The 23,586-nt window shown below is 42.6% G+C and overlaps 1 protein-coding gene across 7 annotated transcripts in view; it reads left to right on the top strand.

Moving 5' to 3' along the window:
• Positions 1–22,943, top strand: part of MTA1 (metastasis associated 1) — a 145,776-nt gene extending 122,833 nt beyond the window's left edge. For 2 of the 7 annotated variants that reach the window (XM_073356261.1, XM_073356259.1), the window contains exons 18-21: positions 8,858–8,869; positions 15,474–15,505; positions 18,700–18,851; positions 21,292–22,943. In XM_073356261.1, the coding sequence (XP_073212362.1) occupies positions 8,858–8,869; positions 15,474–15,505; positions 18,700–18,851; positions 21,292–21,430 (335 nt within the window). In that variant the 3' untranslated portion in view covers positions 21,431–22,943. Of the gene's footprint in view, positions 1–6,567; positions 8,304–8,857; positions 8,870–15,473; positions 15,506–18,699; positions 18,852–21,291 lie in introns of those variants that run through there. The other 5 variants (XM_073356262.1, XM_073356260.1, XM_073356265.1 and 2 more) reach the window with 3 other exon arrangements.
• The last annotated feature ends 643 nt before the right edge of the window (positions 22,944–23,586 follow it).

The raw sequence follows: 23,586 nt of genomic DNA, 5'->3' as shown, positions 1-23,586 counted from the left end.
GAATTATTGTGGGATAGTTCTCTGGCCTGTGTTATGTAGGAGGTCAGACTAATTGATCACAATGATACTTCTGGCCTTGGAATATATAAACCTGACAGTGGACAGCACCAAGGTGCCTTTGCTGAGTTTCTGTGCTAAGGCTCTTTGGTACTTGTGACGGGTGAGATCACAGAAACCCCTTTGAGACTCCCACCTGATGTGCCTAGACTGCCTCTGAGCCCATTTTCCCAGCTTGGGACTTTCCCATCAGCTTGCCTTGTTTGAGCCAGACATGCTGGCCTGCTGCAAACAAAGATCCAAGTCTGAACCACATCCTCCACAAGCTGCAGGCTTAACTGAAAGCAGCTTAAGAAGTGCTCCTGTCTCCAGCACTCAAATACCCAGCTCCCAATGGGTCCAAACCTCAAATAAATCTGTTTTACCCTGTATAAAGCTTGTACAGTCTAAACTCATAAATTGTCCACCCTCTAGAACATTGATAGAGAGATATGCACAGCTGTCCCCCTCCCCCCGGTATTAATATTTACTCTGGGTTAATTAATAAGTAAAAAGTGATTTTATTAAATACAAAAAGTAGGATTTAAGTGGTTCCAAGTAATAGACAGAACAAAATAAATTACCAAATAAAATAAAACACGCAAGTCTAAGCCTAATACAATAGGAAAGTAAATGCAGGTAAATCTCACCCTCAGAGATGCTTCAGTAAGCTTCTTTGACAGACTAGCCTCCTTCTAGCCTGGGTCCAGCAATCACTCACACCCCTGTAGTTATTGGCCTTTGTTCCAGTTTCTTTCAGGCATCTTTTGGGGTGAAGAGCTGGTGGCATCATGGAGCTATCTCTGGTTCCCTGATTCTGTGAGCTGGTCTGCGCTGGTCCCCTTGTAATTTAGAGCAGCCGGGGACTGGGATGGGCCCAAAGCTCGAAAAGCAATCACTTTTACACTGAGACCACTCCCAAAAAGGAAACATTGGAAAAGGTTTTAGGAAAGTTTTTGGGGGTCCAGGTTCTGGGGTTTTAGGTTTTAGGAAAGTTTAGGTTTTGGGGGGTCCAGGTGCTGGGGGGATAGGCTAAAGCAGTCAGCTGAGAAACTATCAGCTGGACAGGTGTGCATGTGGCCAGGAAGTAATGCCACAGGTAGCCCTTTAATACAGTTAGGATGAAAGAGAGGATATCTTGTGGGAATTGGGGCCAGGATTTTCAAACATGGGTGCTTGAAGTCAGACACTTAAAATCATCATATAGGCACATACGTAAGTGACTTGATTTTTAGAAGGTTCTAACACTTTTCGCTCCCTTTTACTTCATCTGGAATTGAGGCTGTTCAGCACCTCTGCAAATCAGGGCACATATTTAGGTGCCTAAAATATGGATTTAAATGCCTTACTTTATGCACCCTGATTAGAAGATTTTGGCCTCAGATTTCTCTCACCTTTAATGTCGGTAGTCAGAGGTCAGAAATGTAGGACTTGCTTGCAGTATCATAATTTGTAATACAGAAATGGAACACCCTAAATGCAATCTGATGCTTCTACACCAGGTAACACCTCTCTCAGAAAAATACAAGTTTAGAATGTTGTCTGTTCTTTGTGGTATGGATTTTAGGTCTTTATAATGATAAATGTTATGTTCCTTTATCTCTTCTGTTTATATTTTAATACTGTGAAAGATGTGGACAAAAATGCTACTGCCTTGTTATAACTCATAGCAACAAAATACCTGAGCCAAAATAATTCCAGCCCTATGGAAAAAGTAACATGAAGTAGCTGGTTTTATCCCTTCACGTAAATCTATATTAACCTCAACTAATAAATCCCTCATAGCATGCGGTGGTAGTAACACTTGGGATTTTTCAGGACCAGAATCCTTTCGATACGTTTATTGAAGGGTTAGGTCTACATTTAATAATATGATTGGTGGTAGCAATATCATTTCCACATCAGCAAATCCAATGTTGGGTTTACTTGCAATTAATTTAAATTGATATTCTTTTACTTTTATCTCAGCTCTGCCCCTCAAACCTGATGGGAGAATTTAACTCTAGACATTTAAGAATTAGAGATTCAACCTCGTAATACTGAAATTTCATCTGAGTTTTTAAATGGGGGGGAAATGACATTTTTCTCTGCACCATTGCAGTCTAGCAATCTAGCCAGCATCTCTGTCTTCGTTACAGCCAAACTTTGTAAAGTTTGGAATATGGATTCATCTGGTTAAGCATCAAAAACTAGTTGCCGCTCAAATTATAGGAAACCTTCCAGAAGCACTACAATGCAGTTCACTCCCCTTTCCCGCACAACACTCCCACTCTTCACCCACAGGCCCTGGCTAACCTGTTCTATTGCCACCTTCAATACTCTCAGCTTGTGGGAGAAGCTTAGTGGTTCTATTTCCAGGAGTGGTTTCTGAGAAACCTGTTCTCCCTCAGAAGCTAGTGGAGGCAATTTCTAAGCATAGGAGACCTTCCCAGCTCCCTGTTTGTCAGGAGAGTAAAACTCCCCACTGGGAAAGATGAGGGCCCCCTAACTACAGGCTGTTAGGGTACCTTAGACATATGTCCCTGATCATTATCTAGTGGGTCTACACGGAATTTGCTCTTACTGATACCCAAAAAGATGGAGGCCTTCTGCCCAGCCTGGATCTACGAGACTTTAGTATTTCGGGGTGGGGATCCTACCTCCCTTACAGGAAGAAAACTGACTTTGGGCTCTGTACCTTGCAGATGTTTGCTTCGCAGATTTCTAATAACGGAACAATACTGACAGTTCCCTAGATGGGGACTCTATTCCCCATGACCCCCAACTGTTTTTCAGAGTCATTGCTTCCTAGGATAATCAACTGAATGTGAGCTCCCAGTGCAGTGCTATGGCCAAAAGGGCTAATGTAATCCTGAGAGAGATAAATGGGAATATCGAGTAGGAGTAAGAAGTTATATTTCCTCTGTATTTGGTACTGGTGTGACTAATATGGGAATACTGTGTCCGTTTCTGGTGTCTACAATTCAAGAAGAATGTTGTTGAAAAATTGGAGAAAATTGAGAAAAAGTTGTGATAATTTAAAAATAGGAAAACATGTCTTAAAGTGAAAGACCCAAGAAGCTCAATCTGTTTGTTAAGCTAAAGAGAAGGTTGGTGAGGGACTTGTAGTCTATAAGTACCTACATGGGGAACAGAAATTTGATAATATAGGGGTGTTTGATCGGTCAAACAAAGGTATAACTAGATCCAATGGCTGGAAGTTGAAACAAAACAAATCAAGACTAGAAATAAGGCATAATTTTTTCACAGTGATAGTAATTAACCATTGGAACGATTTACCAAGGGTTACATCGGTTCTCCATCTCAGGATATCTTTCCATCGATGGATAATGGATATGCCATAGTTCAACATCAGCTGTGGGACTTGAAGCAGGAATTAATTCAGGGAAGTCCTTTGGCCTTTGTTATGCAGGAGGTCAGTGGAGATCTTAATCTTAGAGAAGAGTGAGGGGGGGATTTGATAGCAGTCTTCAACTACCTGAAGGTGGGGTTCCAAAGTCGATGGAGTTTGTTCTGTTATCTGCCACCACTGAGAACAGCCTAAGAGCAATGGTCTCGAGTTGCAGTGGGGAAGGTCTAGGTTGGATATTAGAAAAAACTATTTCATCAAGAAGGTGGTGAAGCACTGGAATGGGTCACCTAGGGAGGTGGTGGAATCTATATCCTTAGAGGTTTTTAAGGCCCAGCTTGACAAAGCCCTGGCTGGGATGATTTAGTTGGTGTCAGTCCTGCTTTGAGCTGGGGGTTGGACTAGATGACCTCCTGAGGTCTCTTCCAACCCTGTTCTTCTATGATTAATGGTCCTTTCTGCTCCCCCCCCCCCAAAAAAAATCGGTGAACTCTATGTATTGCCTTTTGGGTTGGCTTTTGTGCCGCATATATCTTACAGAAAGTATAGTTGTGGCTATGTACTTATCTGGATCAAAGAGAGAAGTTTGGATGGGCAGTCAGCCATCACCGGGCTGCCAAAATCACAATCATTTAAAATGAACTAGCAAAGTCTCAATTTGTCCACCCACAAACAATTTAAATAAACCAGAGCCCTGATCTCCGCCACTTCATTCAAAACCTTCCTGCGGCCAGACAGGAGCCTGGTTGCAGTGGTCCTCCAAAGTTAGCAGATATCTTAGTGCAGATGTTGACCCAGATGGCCACAACAGCATTTGTGGTACACGATGGCATGCCTACATGAGAGAACCCTTAGTTGAAGCTGTCAGTGGTGTCAAACCACACAGAGAAGTAGAAAAAGATTCAGACCCCGAACAAAAGGAGGAAATGGCAGGTCTTGGAGACATACCTATATGCTAAGAATTAATTATTAAACAGATCTGACTCTGGTCAAGGACCTGGATTCAAAAATTCCTGCAGCAGTGGCTTATGGCCATGGACCCTAAAATCTCTGCAGTGTCCATAATGGTGAATATAGTTGCTGGCAAGCAAAATAAGTGCATGGAAAGGTTTGGTGGGGGACTGAATGGGGGGAAGGATAGCTCAGTGGTTTGAGCATTGGCCTGCTAAACCCAGGGTTGTGAGTTCAATCCTTGAGGGGGCCATTTAGGGATCTGGGGAAAAAATTGGGGATTGGTCCTGCTTCAAGCAGGGGGTTGGACTAGATGACCTCCTGAGGTCCCTTCCAACCCTAACCTTCTATGATTCTAAGACTTCTTTCTTTGAAGATGAATGTCTGTGAGCTCACAAGAGATTGCAGGAACTGGAAAGAAAATCAGAAGAAATAGGGAAAAGGCATTCAGATGCACGGAAGAGAAATGGAAGAAGTCCCCTCCGCACAGTGAGGCCTCCAAAAGACAAAGAAGGAAACTCCCTATTTTTTTTTAAACTGATAAGCTTGGCCTGATCTGTAGACACTGGGGGGCTGAATCTGGACTGGGCTCACTGTGTGCTAGTAATGAGCAGCCGTGGGCAGTCATTCTGCAGCTCAGTAATTCTGCAGATAAACTACAGATCTTGGAAACCCCACAAATATGCAATACTGTGGAAAGACTGAAAGGTAAGATTTAATTAGGATGGAAAATTAGTCGGGGGAAGGGATCAGTTGTATGGATGCGAGCGTTGAATCCTGTGAAAAGCTCACACGGTCAGTTAGAGAGATAATGGCTTGGTAAAAAGTCTGTTCAACTGCACAGAGCACAGTTTGAAATGAAGGTCAGGCAGATTCAAAAACATAAAGGAAGTCAGCATGCTGGGCTCCCCTCCCTCCACATAATGTTCTGCTCAGTGGAGATTCGTGAGCTGCCGTTGCACAGCAGGGCTGAGTCTGTGCAAGGGGAAATAGAAGGAAACATTTTCAACTATAGAAAAGAGCATGTTCTTTTTGGCCAAGTAGAAATAAAGCAAACATTGACGAGAGCAGAACAGTGTTTCAGGGCAAATTTCCCCAGCCTTGAAAATAAACTACTCAGCAAGTCTTGGTATTTAGATAGCAATGGAATACAAGTGTTCTCTGATTCTGGATTCCACTGGCATTCTCTCTTACTGAAATGCAGTTCTGAACTGTAGGAAATCTTTCAAAATGTAACTTCAGTATTATTGAGGAGATAGATTTACTTTTATCTATACATATGCTAACCAGACACAGCCAATATTGCTATAGTTACTTAAAATCATCTAAAAAGAAAAGGAGTACTTGTGGCACCTTAGAGACTAACAAATTTATTTGAGCATAAGCTTTCATGAGCTAATCATCTAATTATTCCCAAATAAGTATGAGGAATAGAGTTCATGACTGCTCTTAAGAATATTGGTAAATTCCTTCTCATTTATTCGTTCTAGATCTGGTTTTTGAATGAACCCTGAAGACTATTATGCCCGAAGCAGAACTCTTACTCACTGACAGCTAGCTTGGGCTGTGCCCTTATATAGCCATTCAGGGGCATTCGAGAAAGTAAGGGTCTAGCCACAATAGCAGCCTGTGTGCTCATGGGAGCACAAGGACTGCATCCAAGATGCTTCTCCCCAAGGAGCTACTGTGGGGAGAATGGGTGGAGCCATAGCTTCACCTGCTTGCATGTGGGTTAGTGGAACTGGCTGGATTCATGAGGACAAGTATTCTATACCCTTCTAAAGGGATGTAGTGAATCATTGCCACCAGCATGACTGGAGCGATCCAGGCAGCATTGTTCATGTTGCCTCCCAGTGCTTCCTGCTGGGATGGTGAGCCTATGCAACACCCCTGGCTGTGAATTGCATGCTAAAATCACTCTGTCCTTTAGAAGGCTCTTCTCCCCTCTGCACGCATGCACTTAGGAGATAAACCACTTTGTGAGAAGCATGTTGAACTGCATGTCCTCAAGGTACAATATTTATATTACAGTAGTGCACAGAGGCCCTGTGCTGGACTCTGCACAAAGTTAAGCCTGAGCCTTGTCCTGGAGAGCTTAGTCTAAAAAGATCAGGGGCAATGGAGACAAGTATATCATTTTTATATTTATAGCAAATGCTGAGATACATAGATAAATTTTTCCACCTGCCCTCAGCCTAACCATTGTACGCTGATTAGGTTTTTATTGGTAGTGTGGAAAATGTAGGTCTGGAGAGAGACTGCCACCTTCGCCTCCAAATTTCATGGATCTATTCCGGAAGGGCACTCCATCCATATAAGGGACAGCATGGAGAAAGGCACAGAGAGGTTTGTTTAGAATGACCAGATAGCAAGTGTGAAAAATTGCGGGGGGGGAAGGGTATAGTTGTCTATATAAAACAAAGTCTCTGTCAGGACGGTCCCGATAACATTGGGATGTCTGCTCACCGTAGGTTTGTTTGAAGAGAATCATAGAATCGTAGGACTGGAAGGGACCTCGAGGTCATCTAGTCCAGTCCCCTCCACTCATGGCAGGACTAAGTATTCTCTACCATATCTAGAAGACCAGGGGCTGGCATCATTGACTCAATTAAGGAACAGGGTAGTGACAGTATAAGAGATGCGTGAATCTGTAGGGAAGGGACAAAGTTGTGAATTGCCTTGAAGATGACAACTGGTAGCTAGAACTCATATTTGTTATATAGGGTTCAATTTGTTTGTCCCAGGTTGGAGAGTAGCATGTAATTGAGCTGCTTTCAGTTTCTGTCATCCAGATTTGACAGCTCCTAAAGAAACAAGATTTTAAAGTGAACTTCTCTCTTCCTCTAGGACCTCACATCTAGATAGAGTACAGTAACTCTTCTCTTAACGTTGTAATGTTCCTGAAAAATGCGACTTTAAGCGAAACGATGTTAAGCAAATCCAATTTCCCCATAAGAATTAATGTAAATGGGGGGGGGTTTAGGTTCCAGGGAAATTTTTTTTTGCCAGACAAAAGACTACACACACAGTATAAGCTTTAAACAAACAATTTAATACTGTACACCGTGATGATGATTGTGAAGCTTGGTTGAGGTGGTGGAATCAGAGGGTGGGATATTTCCCAGGGAATGTCTGAGTGCTAAATGGTGAACTAGCAATTGGCTGAGCCCTCAAGGGTTAACTCATTGTTCTTAATGTAGCCTCACACTCTACAGGGCAGCACAAATGGAGGGAGGGGGAGACAGCATGGCAGACAGAGACAGAGAGACACCCTGTGTGTGAGAGAGAGATGCACATTTCCCCTTTAAGTATGCTGACACCACTCTTAAGTACACTACCCTGTTAAGTTAATTAGCAAGCTGGGACAGCAGCAGCTGCTGGCAGGAAGTTCCCTCCATCCTGAGCCCTGTTGTGTATGCCCCCCCATGGAGATGGGGTATGTGGGGTGCAGGAGCAGGGGGGAGGGGGACACCCTGACATTAGCCCCCTTCTCCTCTCCCCCCACTCCCCCCAGCAAGCAGGAGGCTTTGGAGAGCAGCTCCAAGGCAGAGGCCAGGAGCAGCACATGGCAGTGGGGGGAAGGACAGCTGAACTGCTGGCAATTGATAGCCTGCTGGGCAGCTGCCCTGCGGGGAGCTGATGGGGGGGCTGCCAGTCTACCCTCTTTCCAAGCCCCCACCAGCTAGCTCCAACGGGATGCTCTTCCTGCAAGCAGTGGACAAAGCAGGTGGCTGCCAAGACGTTATAAGGGAGCATTGCACAACTTTAAATGAGCATGTTCCCTAATTGATCAGCAACAAAACAAGGTTAACCAGGATGACTTTAAGTGAGGAGTTACTGTATAAGAATAGGTTTCAGAGTAGCAGCTATGTTAGTTTGTATCTGCAAAAAGAAAAGGAGTACTTGTGGCACCTTAGAGACGAACCAATTTATTTGAGCATAAGCTTTCGTGAGCTACAGCTCACTTCATCGGATGCTATTTTAGGGATGAAGCTGACTACTGCTGACCCATTATGGACTAAGCTCATCTAGTCATTAGTGGCCTTTCTCATGTGGAATAGGACCTTACTTCACAAAGAGTTCCATCTGATTCAGTGGGACTACTTGTGAAGCAGGGTGCTACCCAGTCTGAGCAAGGGCATCGGAACATGACCATGTAGTGTGTTGGTAACAAACTGATTCAGTATAAACAGCTGTAGTACTGAGCATTTCAGGATCTACTGTACAAGACCAATAAATACATAATATGCAAGGATAGTGGATGGATGTGGGCAAAGAACAACTTTTTTTTATGTCCAGAGAATCCAATCTGGCCTTTGTTTTATCTCGTATTTGGAGAAAATTAATTTCTATTTTAATCTTGCCTCATTTTGTGTAATATCAAACATTCTAGAAATTCGGTCACTCTTGCTCTCCATTACAATCAAAATAGTTACTTTGTTTTTCTGCTTTTAGTTCATATAATCTTTCCTTTTTTAACTTTAAATCTTTTTTTTCCTTCTCCTTTGCCAATCTTGGTAGGAACTTATTTAGGTAAGTAACTTATAATTTTAACTTTGTACGCACAACAGATTTTTATAAGAAACCATTAGTCTAGCCTACATGCCATTCAGTATAGTCTACATACTGTTCTGCTAGTTGCATTTCTGTACTTACACTCCTGCAGGTTCACCCACTGCACTTTTAAGGTGATGGGCATATGACAATTTGCTCACAGCTCCAACAATGTACAATACTGGCACTATTTTCTCAGCAATTAAAGGAGTGGTCTATATAATTTCCATTATTTATTTATACACACCCCTTCTCTCCCCCCCCCTTCACTATTTAAAGTTAAGCTTGAAACTCGTTTTGCAACTTGAAAATGAAGTCTGTTTCCTTATCAGAAAATGCTGACTCTGTCATGTGCACACACTGGTTTGTTATGGTTTGCTCAGGAATGTGGGACTGCTGCTGATTTTGTTGTTCTTGAGAAGAACAAGATCCCGGAAAAGGCATTGGTTTTTTTGGGTTTGGTTCTGTTTTTGGAGAGGGGCAGGAAGATGGAGAAAATGTGTGTAAAAATATTACATGGACTTTGAAAACAAATCTATGTATTTTAAAAGGTAGCTTAGAGTTTAAACTAACTAGTTTTGACAGTGTACTTTTCCGTTTTCTATGTACATGGCAGTTTATCACAGCTGCATTTCTGAATGAGTTTTCACACTGCATGTATTACATGACAGCTCTCTTCGCAAAGAGAAATAAATACGAAGATTAACTTCTTGCTGTGCTGATTGACAAAAAGAGGACTTGGGCCTATGCGAAGTGGATGTGCATTTTGGGGGAGCAAACTTTAGTGCATTGTGTACTTGGCCATGCCAAAGTGTAGGGGAGTGAGTTAAAAGTTCTGTGTTATAAATTAGGCCATTCCAAGGCATGCCCTAAATGGTTTGGTGTTAGACTGTGGTTTTCCTTGGGACTAGGTCTGTGCTTCAGAGGTTGCTTGTGGGGAGCTGCATGCTATCTGCTGGTGGAGGAGAGGGATTTAGGCAAAGATTTTTGTGGTGCTGAGGTAAAGTTGATCTAAAATGAGGGTAAGAAAAGAGGAACAGAAAGGAGCTTAGAGATTTCTAGTTACATGAAATAGTAACTAGCAGAAGGAGAGGTGCTCACTTTCTATTCTGCCACTTCCTGACTTTTGCCTTAGTGATATGTTGGAAGGTTCTCCATTTGCTAGACGCCCAGGTGTGAATGAATACTTCACAGGTTAGATTCGGGGATTTGGCTCTCCCACCTTTTGGCAGTGACAGGAGTGCATTTTGTAGAGGTGCTGCGGAAGGAGTTTGCACTTCTGTAACTGGTAGGCAATTTGGGGGAGTGATGCCACCACTGTGGCACAGCGACGACTTGCTGGACTCCGTACAAATAGGGATCGTGTCAAATAGAGCATGCACTTGTGTGCTCTTGCAGATTTCCTCAGGAAATCAGCTATGCTAGCAAGTTTCCTCTGTAGTATGACAGAAGCTAGACATCTCACTCTGATGCTGTGCAGTCAGGTGGGTGCAGTGGTGAGTGCTAACTGTTCCTTGGCCCCAGCAGCACTGCAGGAGATTCAGAGTTGACTGCTCCCAGGAGTCATGAACTCCCTCAGGTCAGGTATCTATTAGATTCATTAAAAAAGGAGGGGTAGGATTGGTGTACAGGGGGCAATGTTTCAGTATGATGGCTTTTTTTTTAAATTGAGATCTAATCTAGGCTTTAAATTTGCCTTTATCTCATTGGAGTAAATTAAATAGAAATGGAATTGAGCTGCAGTGAAATAGAAATTCATTGACTCCTGGATCATCTTGGGAGGAAATATATCCCCTTGCAACTCTGACACTCTAAGAAAGGCCAGTCATAAGATCATTATAACCTATTTTGTGACTACTCCCTGTGAAGCAAGCTGCCCTGCAGAATAGGTCTTATGCCAGAGAGCAAAGGTTTTGATGCCTGTGCACTATTCAAGAGCTGAGACATGCTTTGAGGGCTTCATGCACTGTCTGTAATATGGCTGCTTGTTCTATAGCCATTTCATATAACATTCCATATAACATTCCAGAATCATTTGTGGCTAAGGAGCTCTAGGTTACCTGCAGAGGTGCAGGCAAGTTCTTAACTTAATTTGACCTCTTGAAGTTCCTGTGGTGGTCATATTTATCTCACTCTGAGGCTTTAGGAAAATTGAAAGGCAGCAGACCACTCTCCAGGACGATGAGTTTTTTTCTTATTGTTCTGTGGAAATAAATCCTAATCTTCGAGATTTCTGAAAGCATCTTAGTTTCTGTAGCCATCTACCTTGTAGCTTTCATCTCTAAAAAGAGGGAAAATCTGGTTAGTCAGGGGAAAACGTATGGTCATCAACAGCCTTCCTCCTCCGTTTTGGATTGTCACTGAATATCCCTTAGAAGCACACAGCTTGACAGTACGCCAGAGGAACTTGAAATAAATCCTGTGTTTTCCTAGGTTTCTCTGCTTTTGCGGGCAGTCAATGCCGTATTTTCAGGTTTCAGAGTAGCAGCCGTGTTAGTCTGTATCCACAAAAAGAAAAGGAGTACTTGTGGCACCTTAGAGACTAAAAATTTATTTGAGCATAAGCTTTCATGAGCTACAGCTCACTTCATGGAAGTCTATACCTTCAGACAGTTGGGTTTTAGAAAAGGGTTATCCCAGAGCCCCTTCCCAGGGATCCCTATAATGAGACACTGTTAAGAGGAAAAAGTCTCCTTTTAAATATAGAGGGCTGTAGAAGGGGTGCCAGAGCCGTCTTCATTTTTGTCCCTAATATATATACTTAGGTCTAAGACTTCAGTTTGTGTATCTCCCCCTCACTGCCTCATTGTGTGTGTTTGGGGGAGAAGGATGTCTGTGTTCCATTCTCAACCCCTGAAAAGTTGAACAGCAGCTCTGAGATTATATTTGGAATATGTTATAGCTATGGTACTGTATCTCTGCTACTGTGAAGCAATAACTATTGATAAAGGGTGCATTTTAAATGGCCAGCCATTATTTCTAATGTAATTTTCTGTCATAACACAATTAGTTTTTTAAATGGCTATTGCTGTATTTTTTCTTGTCTTCTACATTCCAGGTATATATAGATTTGTTGAAAGGGAGTTAAGTATTGGTGTGTTGCCTATAGATATCTTAACATCAAACATAGTGTAATAGCAAGGCTATAAAAATTGCTTTGAAAAATGTATCTATTTTATGTTGCTGATTACTGGATCAGCGAAATGATCAACTGTATAACATGGCTCACTTTTTCCTGGAAGGAACAGCTTACTTTTGAGGTTGTCCATAGGTTGGATGCTTAACAGGTTTTTTGGTTGTTGTTGTGTATGGACTTGAAGCACAAACTCTTGGAACCAGCAATGATTTCTGCCCGGCTTTCACCTCTGAGTCTTGCTTTTGTCACTCTCAACATGTGACATCTGTGTCTTCTCACCGTGGAGGATCTGAGTTACTACTGATCTTGGAACTTGGGAATAGACGTGCTACTGACTACTGCTTGTACACCAGCATCCTCCTTTGCCCCAGTAGCTACCTCTCCTCTCTGAATGGAAATCCTTTGACATAGCTGCCCCTATTGCCCTGTCTTCCTTGGCATCAAGTGTATTCAGCCCTGTGCCTTCCATCCACAGAGCTCAAAGGTATTCACAAACGTCAGCTGGTTAACCCTTTCAAATACCCCTGTGAGCAAGGACAGTATTCGCCTCTTTTTGTAGAAAGGGAAACTGAATTACGGGGTGACGACGTGACTTGCCCAAAATCACACAATGGATAAAATTGCGGAGCAGTCACTAGAACTCAATCTCCTGACTTCCGGTCCCATGTTGCAACCTAATGACTGTGCTCTTCCCAACAGCTCTGTCAAGCTCTTTGTCTACATCAGGGGCCTCAAACATGCAGAGGCCTGCGGGGTTATTTCTGGCAGCCTGCCGAGCTCCCTGTGCCCTCCCCTGCCCCTCTGGAGTTATTTGCTGTGGGCTGCCAAGGTCCCCTCCCCCCAGCGCACTGTGTCCCCGCTCCTCTGCCTACCTCCAGGTGCTTCCCGTTTGGTGACGCTTAGCACTTTCCAGGGGGGAGGGGCGGGGAGGGGAGCCACACACTCAGGGGAGGAGGCAGAGAAGAGGTGGGGCAGGGGTGGGGATTTGGGGAAGGGGTTGGAATAGGGGAAGGGAAGGGGCAGAGTTGGGGTGGGGACTTTGGGGAAGGGGTTGGAATGGAGGTGGGGAAGGGGTGGAGAGGGGGCGGGGGGGTGTCAATGATGTGGCCCTCGGGCCAATGTACTAGTCCTCATATGGCCCTCCTGGTGATTGGAGTTTGAGATCCCTGGTCTACATCAACTGGCCATTCCTGCTACTGCCCTTTGAATGTGACTGCTGCTTATGTGGAGACTTACATTCCCTTCACCAACAGAACTCCTTCCTCATACTGGATGTATCACTGGTTTCAGAGTAGCAGCTGTGTTAGTCTGTGTTCGCAAAAAGAAAAGGAGGACTTGTGGCACCTTAGAGACTAACCAATTTATTTGAGCATAAGCTTTCATGAGCTACAGCTCACTTCAGCATCCGATGAAGTGAGCTGTAGCTCACGAAAGCTCATGCTCAAATAAATTGGTTAGTCTTTAAGGTGCCACAAGTCCTCCTTTTCTTTTTGTGGATGTATCATTGGTTGACATCTCCTTCATTAGAGAGACAAGGTGGATGAGGTAATATCTTTTATTAGACCAACTTCTGTTGGTGGAAGGTACACTCTTTCGAGCTAAACAGAGCTCTTTCAGGTTTGGGGTCATCTATCTTGTGTCTCTAATACCATGGGACCAACACAGCTGCAACAATGCTACAAACAATCATTAGGTGATCTCAAGCTCTGAAAGTGGATGTTTAAGCACTGAAGTGCCAGAAAATGAAGACGTGTGCATAGGTGCTGGAACTGGGAGTACTGCCGCACCTCCTGGTTTGAAGTGGGTTCCATCATCTACAGGGTTTATAGTTTGGGTTCAGTGGCTCTCAGCATCCCCTGATACAAATTGTTCCAGCACCCCTGCATGTGTGTGTTTGACTTCATACGTTGGTAGTTACTTATATCTGCCCTTTTGCAGGAAGGTGCACTGTTACCATAAATGATGCAAACTACAGATTTTACTGCAATATTACAGTTAAGACCACCCAAGCACTCAAAAAAAGGAAGTCCAACAGTTGTATTTTTTTCCTGAAACATTAACTTGGCCTCGTTGTATATCCTATATGTTTTACTGGTGTTCTTACTAAGTATGTTAGGGTTTATGTTATATAAAGGAATCTTCAGATGTAGCTGGTTTTGACGTAGGCATCTATCTGAGGATTATGGTTAGAATCTTTTAAAACAGGAGCTGTGTGGTATGTGTGTGAGAGAGAATTGTTGCCAAATTCTCAAATAGCAGCAGGGACTTTGCTCAACCATATATTTTGAAATAAAAGTTCACTTTTGGTCAAAGACCAAACAAGGAAAATTTCAGGCTAAAGTGTGTGTGTAAGCAAGGTTATAATGGAAATCCATTTTTCAGCTAGTGCAGGCACTAGTAACTGCCACTTATAATACACGTTCTCTTTGTGTCTAGAACAGTTCCTTTCTGAGCCAAAAAGGGGCCCAGTGATGCTCATGTGCATTGCAGTTGATGAAATGTGATTAAAGTTTTGGGAACGTGCATGCTGGCACAAATTAACTGGACATAGGTAATAATAAAAAAAATCATTTGAACTGACCATAAAGTAGTAAAAATGTGGCATGGAAAAGATGCATTAGGTTACCTAGGCCATTCCCTGCCATACCTTTGCTGCAGCTCTGTACCAGGACTTCATTCTCTTACATACTGATACTTGTGTGTGTCCAGTAATATTCCTGTTTGTTTAGAGCCCTGGTTCAGTTTACACACTTGCTCTGCACTTAAAACATGGACCTTTCGCAATGCGATGGAATATCTAATACTGTTACTAGACTACCATTTACTATATCAGATCATTGTGCCTGTAATATTTGTGTTATTGGAGTATCACCTTGTGTGATGGAGAGATTGCTGAGTTCTATGACTGTCAGAACTAAGATATTGGAAGTCTTTACTTGTGACAGGTTCTTATGGACTGAGCAGTTCAGTAGATGAAATCTGATTGTACATCCAGGAGATAAAATAGCTCCTCGGATTTTCCCAGATGATAGTAAAGATTTTACTCTTTGCTCCCTTGATAGTGCAATACCATCCTTTTATCTTTAAATCGTAAAATCAGAAAACTGGAGATGTTCTCAAGCTATTAAGAAGGGGCTTCCAGATCTGAAAGAGGGGATTTGATTTTGGTGGTAGTTTCCCATGTATTGTCTAGTAAGGCATGAGTGAATGGAGAATAAAGTAGGTAGCATATTTAAACTTTTTGGCCTTGTTTTTTAGATTGCGTTGTTAGGGATGCTGTCTTCTCAGTTATCCCTCAAGGAGGGAAAAGATTAGGGTGGTAGAAAACGGCTACATCATAAAATCAACCCAAATGCAAACATAGTTGTGTTTGTTTGATTTTGTATTTTTTCTGTCTTGGAAAATCATTGCTGTCTTACGAGCTCTATTCTCTTTCCTGTTTGTTAGGTCTGCCTAACCACGGACAAACCAGACAAATGGTAAGAGAATGTTCATTTAAACCAAAAAGGGGGGTGGGGGAGGGGAAAGAAAAACCCAAACCATAACTCTCTAGATAGGCTTTAAAAGGGTGATCTAGTTTTTTCTGCTTTTGCTATTCACAGTTATTCATACGTTATCCCTTTTTTTTTCTTCCAATTAGCCAGGATAGTTTTCTGTCTGAAAAACAGATCTGGGTGTTTAAATGAAAAAAGACACAGTGCAATCTGTATCAGTGAAATTCTGTTTTGAATGGAACGCTGTGTGTGTCCACTCATACAGCAGTCAAGAGAGTGGCTGTTTACAGCAAAGCCCTGAAATGTGTTTTAGGTGGAGTGTGTTTCATTGATGGAAGAAGGGATGACATGACGGAAGGGTTTTTGTTTGGCAAATGGTTTCTTATTTTTTAGACAGTTGGTGTGCAAGTTGTCTGCTGAGCATGTGTGTGTTTTTAAAAGTAAAAAAACATTTTAGCCTTTCATCCATTATGCTGAGAGCTTTATCAGGCGACGGAAGCAAATAGCCAGTCTAATTTATGGGTTTCTGGCAAAGTGCTTTTCATGGAGTGGTCCTGGGGTCCAATTCACCCCCTTTCAGAGGGCCAGCACAAGGGTGAAGTGCCACTTTAAGCCATCAAAATGGAATTTAATGGCACATAGTCCTTGTTCTAGGCCTCTTCAGTGGGAAGAATTTTGCACCCTGGAATTTTTGCCACAAAGCACCCTTTCATGGTATTACTATATTGGAATTTGCCCTGTTTGGTAAATTGCCACAATGTACTAGTGTGAATGGAGGCACTCAGAAATTAGTAAATCTGCAGCAGGTCTGAATGACAGTTATTGAATAATGATTGAGTATTATCAAATCTAATGCTTCTGTCTTGGGTAGAGTATAATATCTTATGGCCAGGATTTAATTTTGTCATGCTATTTTAGTTGTAATAACGAAGCAGATCATTTTGTTTGTCACATTAGCATTTGATAAGTAGTGGTGAATTGTATTTTTAATTGAATTCAGTTTCACCTCTTACTGCAGAGGAGACTGGCTACTTGTTTGTGTCTGCTGTGTAAACAAACTCGCAGTGTAGTGGGAGAAAAATAAGAAATGGCCAAATCCCCGTCACCCGCAGGGATAAAAATGCTGCAATTTCTCACTGCTCTGCTTGTGTGATAAAATGTTCTACTGAAAATGAAAGGTCCGTGTTTCAGGATGTAACAGTTGAAGTGATTGCTCTGTTTGGGGAGAGAAAAGGTAGATTTCAAGCACAGTTCCTACTCTTGCCCAAGCATTTCCGAGAACTTTCACTGCCATCGTTCTCCTGACACTTAACACAATGGAGAAAATAGTCTTCACACAGAAATGAAAAGGACTCTCCTTCAGAAATCTGGAAACACGATATTTCAAACATTGTTCCCCACAGCACAAAAGTAAAAGCTGAATTTCTGAAAGTATTTTGATGGCTTGTTTTGGTGCTGAAATTGTCTGAAATACAAAGGAGGCAGAAAAACGTTGAGAAAAAATAAATTGTCTATGCCATTTATGTAATATAAGTGTGGCAACTGTCTCCAGTTTTCAAGGAGTTAAGAAAGAAAAGGATTTAGCTCTTTTATAGACTTGTATTGTCTGAGGGAGAATAGGAAAATGCATCCAACTCTAAAGCAGCCAATGGCATTTATACTAGGGCTGCTACACTATATTGTCAAACTTTTTTGAGAGAGAAAATTGGGTTTTTGACTAAATGAAATTTTCACAAAGTATCTGATTTCTGCAGAAATTTTTAATTGTCAAAAAAAACCCTTAGATTCCTTCCCCTCACCCAATATTTCAACTTGGGTATGCTAGCAGAGTACCTCTCGGGAGTTGTAATTTAGGTGCTTCATGTTTTCATTCTGCTGTTACAGGGTGGGCTTCCCAGTCACACTGCATCTCCTATGGTGCACCATGGCCAGGAACTCCCATGATACACCACCTCCCCTCTCCAAGAGGGGTGATCATAATGCCTTATGGGAGATGTACTCTTCCATGAGGCACTGGGGCTGAATTTCCTAATCAGAATTTTTGGTTTTTGGCTACAATTTTTCAGGATTCCAATTTTTCCCCCCAAATCAAAATTTTCCATGGACATCTTAGTTTTCACAAACTTATTTTCACTTTCATCAAAATTTTCTTTACCACTATAAAAAAACTTTCTGGACAATTCTAATTTGCGCACCTCAAACTTTCAGTGCCTGATTCTGCAACTTCAGTCCGTTATGAGCGCTGTTAATTTCTGTGGGATTATTCTAAATAGTACTTACCGTGAGTACAGGTGGCACAACTGGATCCCAAGTGATTCAGGACAACTATACTTGAGTAGTTTAATTCCTTGCATGCCCACACCTGCATCTTTATAAAGCTAGAACTATAATTTTCAAAGGAGTGGCAAGGGCTAACTTCATAAAGCGAGTTCAGTATATGTGGGGGCATCAGAATAAGACCTATCACAGTGAGACCTTCTAATGATCACCTTAAGGTTTCAAGTATCGGGGTAGCTGTGTTAGTCTGTATCCACAAAAACAACAAGGAGTCCGGTGGCACCTTAAAGACTAACAGATTTATTTGTGCATAAGCTTTTGTGGGTAAAAAACCTCACTTCTTCAGATGCATGGAGTCATCTTAAGGTTTGTTATTTTAGGTTTCCTAAAAGAATTTTTAACTATATGTTGCCCTACTTAAAAAGGAACATCCTTAAAGCAAAAGGGATTCAGGTGAGTGTGAGAGTTTGTCAGATTTTTAACCTTAGAGTCAGATTTTTAAATTTTACTAGGTGTAAATCCAGATTTCCTTCTGAAATTCAATGGAATTATTCCACATTTACAGTAGTGTGACTGAGAGCTGCATCTTGACTCAGTCTTCCAAACTCGATGTGATCCGTTTGTGTACAAATGTAGGTTAACTGGCCATACAGTTTTTCTCCATTTTTTACCACAATCCTGTCCTATTGTAATTTTAAGAGGACCTCAATCTTTAGTACTAGTGGCCAGTTGCTTTTTCATGAAATTTACATTCACTCATGGGAAGGAGGGGGAGAACTTGCAATTAACTTTAATATCTGATTTGGCAGCTTTAAGTCCTTCTCTCCTCTTGTTTGATTGTTTATCACATGACACCATGGATTAGCTACAGTCCATAATTTTACTTCTTTATATATTGTTAGGGACCAAGCCGAAACTTGCTGCTCAATGGGAAATCATACCCAACAAAAGTCCGATTAATTCGTGGTGGATCCATGCCTCCAGTGAAAAGGAGGAGGATGAATTGGATTGATGCTCCGGATGATGTGTTTTATATGGCCACTGAGGAAACCAGGTAGGGAATATATGCCAATCAATTGATTCTCACTGGGGAGCCTGACAAACTCCTTTTGGTTTCTACTTTGCATTTATCATCCCTAGCACTATTCATGCACACTGATAACATGTGTATGACTGCTCAGAAAGTCTCTTCACCAGGCCTGGTGTTGCATTTTTAAAAACCCAAGCAGCTGCCTACGGTGTTTCAATAGAATGGATCCCTGGCCAACTGTGTGCCACCGCAGCACTCGACAGAAAGTGGATTCATAGGGACCTAGGACTGGAAGAGACCTCCTGGGTCATCAAGTCCAGTCCCTTGCTGTCACAGGCAACTCATTATATAATCCCGGTCATAAATTTATCAAGCTCCATCTCAAAACTAGTTGGGCTGTTTGCTGCTCCTACTGTTGGGAAGCTTTTTCAGAAGCTAACTCCTCTGATTGTTAGAAACCTTCTTCTCCCTGGAACTGAACACTGCTCCTATGAATGCTGTTGATTTGAATCGGAGCAGGTGTGGATTTCTCTGTTGACTTTGAGGCCCAATGAAGTGAAGAGTGTTATCGTTACTTGGATTGACTTGGTCACCTGCTGAGGTGATCTTCCCTGAATCAGCCAGTAGTTGAGGCAAGGGTTTACCTGGGTTCTCTGCCTCCTTTAAGGAACTGCTATGATCGCCAAGCTTTTGGTGAATATTCTTGGTGCTGTGGATAGAGCAAAGGGTGTAGGAGCCTGTACTGGGAGTGACATGTTCCTACCAGGAATCTGAGGAGTTTCCTGTGGACTGGCTAAATGGATACTTGTAAATAGGCATTTTGCAGGTAGAAAGCCACAAATCAGTCTTGAGGGTCTAGGGCAGGGGTTCTCAAACTGGGGGTTGGGACCCCTCAGGGGGTCGTGAGGTTATTAAATGGGAGGTCACGAGCAGTCAGCCTTCACCCCAAACCCCGCTTCGCCTCCGGGATTTATAATGGTGTTAAATGTATTAAAAAATCTTTTTAATTTATAAGAGGAGGTTGCACTCAGAGGCTTGCTATGTGAAAGGGGTCACCAGTACAAAAGTTTGAGAACCACTGGTCTAGGGGAATTGTGGAAGCTAGAATTACCATCCTGAGTTTGAAACCGTGGATGAATCTAAGATGTTGAAGACAGCCTTCTTTCTTCATTGGAATGAGAAAATAACTGGAATAAAATCCCCTGACCCTGAACTCTCTGGGCATCTCCTCCTCTGCTCTCAGGTGTTGAAGGTGTCACGGAGTGTGGGGGAGTCCAGGCCCTGCACCCCTCTTCCTGGGATTCACCGTGACTCTCAGCCAGCCAGTAAAACAGAAGGTTTATTGGACAATAGGAACACAGTCTAAAACAGAGCTTGTGGGTACAACCAGGACCACTCAGTCAAGTCCTTCTGGGGGGCAGGGAGCTTAGACCCCAGCCTTGGGGTTCCCTGCGTTCGACCAGCCAGCACAAAACTGAAACAAAAAACTCCTCCAGCAGGCTCTCTCCTTTAACCTTCGTCCAGTTTCCCCGGCAGAGGTGTTACCTTCACCATCCCCCTCCTGGCTCAGGTTACAGGCTCTCAGGTATCCCATCCCCAGTGAAACTCCCCTGCCACATTCCCAGGTCAACACTCCCCCCTCCCTGCTGCATCACAGAAGGCAGTCCATTTCTTGCTTTAACAGTATCTTGTGAGGGTCCCTGAGAGAGAACAGGGAAGGTAGGAGGAGAAGGGGTACGAAGGGACTAGAACTGAATAGAATACTGCTTCTTCACAAGCACCAGGACCCAGTGGTCCAAGGTGATTACAGTTCAGGCTTCCTGAAAACATGAGGGTTTACCAAAGGGGAGGAGAGGTGGAAAGGAAAATATCCTTGGGTGGTTCTGTCAGGCTCTCCACATGGGCATCAAATCTGCTGCCTTGTGGAAGCACCTGATTGTGGGGGCAGCTGAGGCAGGGGGTCATCTTCAATGGAAGCTCTTTCTGTAAAATTCATGCTGTTGTATTCCATGGCCAGAAGGGGAGAATGTGGAGAAAAACAAAAGTGAAACTTCAGAAATACAAGATTTTGAATACTAAATAAAAAATACTGATTTGGAATGAAAACTTCAATTTGAATATTTTAGGAAGAAAATGAGTGTTTGTGACCAACTTTATAAAAACATTTCTGTATGTAAAAATGTGGGAATCTCCTTTTTCCAATGGAATAAATTCCTTGGCTCCATAGCAGTCAATGGCAAAGCTTCTGTTGGAGTTGATCAGGTTTTCACCTCTTCTTTCTAGCTCTAGAAGAGCACAAGATACCAAATATCCAGGTAATGACATTTTTGCACATAGGAAAGCTGTTGCAAACACGGGATTGAATATTACCCATTCTTGGGCTTGGGCCTGTGTAATTTTGGCAAAGAAATGCCAGGATTTTCTACTTTTGTGACAAACTCCTTTTTATTTTCACTGTCTGTAGGAAAATTCGCAAGCTGCTTTCATCCTCTGAAGCGAAGCGAGCCGCCAGACGCCCTTACAAGCCCATTATCCTCCAGCCAGTCCAGGCAGTCCAGTTACGACAGCCCATGAATGATGAACCCATAATCATTGAGGATTAAAACAAACTGAGCAGCCCTCACAATGCCAGTGGGTCTGCCTGAAAGAATCTCTCTCCCGATACACACTTGAGGTTTTTATGGCTACGGTGTTGAATGAACTGCTGAAGACTGGAAAACTTTAAGGAACTGTTCTGCATCTTTTAAATCCCTAAAAGGAACTCAGCCCCATCTGAGCCCTGATGACCACAGACTGTGCGCTCAATCTCTTGCGCATGCTCTTTCCTCTCCTCTCCTCTCCTCTCCCTTTTTTATTTTTGGTAGCCTATTTTCCCCTCTTGCTTGTAGATTACTCTGCCTTTTTGTAGACATGTGGGAAGGAAGGTCAGTTTAACTTATTAAGAGAACGTGGAATAGTAATTTTTAGCTTTGTTTCCTCTGACCTTTGAAGAGCTAGACTCCTTTGTTTTGTGACTGAGCTCTCATTGCTAACCATTTTTACAAGGCTGTGTTGTAAGATTTTTGTGTGTGTGTGTGTGGACGGTGCCATTTTTTTCTTTTTTGTTATTTCTTTTGTAGATAAAGTTCTGATCTGTAACTCAGATATTTGGAAATAGAGGATTTGAAAGCCAGCTACAGGTTCAGCTAGTTTTCTTGGTCCTGTCCCTTGTGTTTTTTGGATAATTTGGCATGGCCAATTTTGCTTGTCCTCAGGCACAAGACAGAAACAACTCAGGCTGAAAAAGGAGTGAGCTAAGAACTGAAGAATCTTGCAGAACATTACACTAACGCTGAAGAACTGAGGCCAGGTTACTGTAACTAGCTGTTTTATTCCAGTCAGTCCCAGGGAGATCTGGCCTGTGGCGTTTTTCACAGTAACCAGAATTTTGTGTGCTGCCTTCTGTCTGCTTCTGGAATCCTACGTGCTATTATAACAACAAGGACCAGCAGTAGGCCCTCTAGTGTAATGAATTGCTTTTCTCTGGCTCCAAGAGTCAAGTCCACTGATGCCCAGGGACATTTTGCTTTGAATTCTGAACCTATTTGTGCATCAGTGTTTTTTGAACACACCTCTCCACAGGAAGCCTGGTTTCTGTTAAATTACATTACTGTACATTTCCCATTTTGAAGGGAATTTCAAATTAAATTACAACTGGGTTTTAATTAGAACAGACTGTGTCTGAAATTGTTTTCCTCTTGACATTTTTGTGTTTGAGGTTTTTCTTTTTTTGCATCTCCTGAACTTATTGTGTATTAGCAAGTCTGTAATTTTTTTCGTATGTCTTCTCATGGCAGTGCATTTGCTTAATGCCCTGCTTTGTTTTGACAGGTTGTAAACTATCATTTGCAACTTGTGTTGATCTGTACATGTACCTGCCTCAAACAGACACAGCATGTAATAATGCCCAAGTCATTCCACATGTGTCAGCAGTGAGATGAGCCAAAGTTGTATTTGGGTTATCACAGTCCAGCCGTGATTCTGTGCAACACTGCTACCCCTTTGGGTGAGGTCAAAAGGAATCTCCGCAGAACAAAAACAGTTCAGTTAACTTTGCTTAATAAACCTGGAACCCGAGCTTTTGTGAAACTGCTGGTTTTTTGTCTATGTTCTGAAATGTTAACTGAAACTTGACCTTTGCCAAGGCACCATCTGCCTGTGGAATGTGGAGCTGCACCTGCTTCCTAGAAATTGCTTTGATTGAAAAGTGCTTGGATAACTCTGCTGCTGTGAACTAGAACTTCTTCACGTGATTGCTCTGTCAGTCTGTTATTTTGGGCAAGCCTAATTCATAGTTTGATCCCACCAATATACTTAGTGTATGTCTGTCTACGTTTTAAAATCTGCGGCAGCAACTCAGAGTCCAGCTCTTCAGACTTAGGGTTGCACTTCGGCACTAAAAACAGGTATGTAGACATTCTGGCCTCGGTTCTGAAACTCATCCCGCTCCCCAAGCTTCAGAGCCCGAGCCTGAATGTCTACATAGCTGTTTTTAGCGCTGTAGCATTAACCGAGGCTCTGAGACTCACTGCCAGGGATTTTAAAATGCAGCGTAAGCATAGTCTGAGATACCGCTAACCTTTTTGAGTCTGGAAGATTAAATTATTTTTAACTCCTGTACCATGGCTCTTTTAGGGTTGAGGGGACAGGACTCTGAAAACTGCCCTTCATGAAAACAATAGATTCGACAGTGAAGCTTTTGAATGATCCTATTGCATGT

The sequence above is a fragment of the Lepidochelys kempii genome, chromosome 8 (genome assembly GCF_965140265.1).
Source record: "Lepidochelys kempii isolate rLepKem1 chromosome 8, rLepKem1.hap2, whole genome shotgun sequence".
In the NCBI taxonomy this organism is placed as follows: Eukaryota; Metazoa; Chordata; order Testudines; family Cheloniidae; genus Lepidochelys; species Lepidochelys kempii.
Note: the sequence above shows the minus strand (reverse complement) of the source record. Positions and strands in the feature narration are given on the sequence as shown.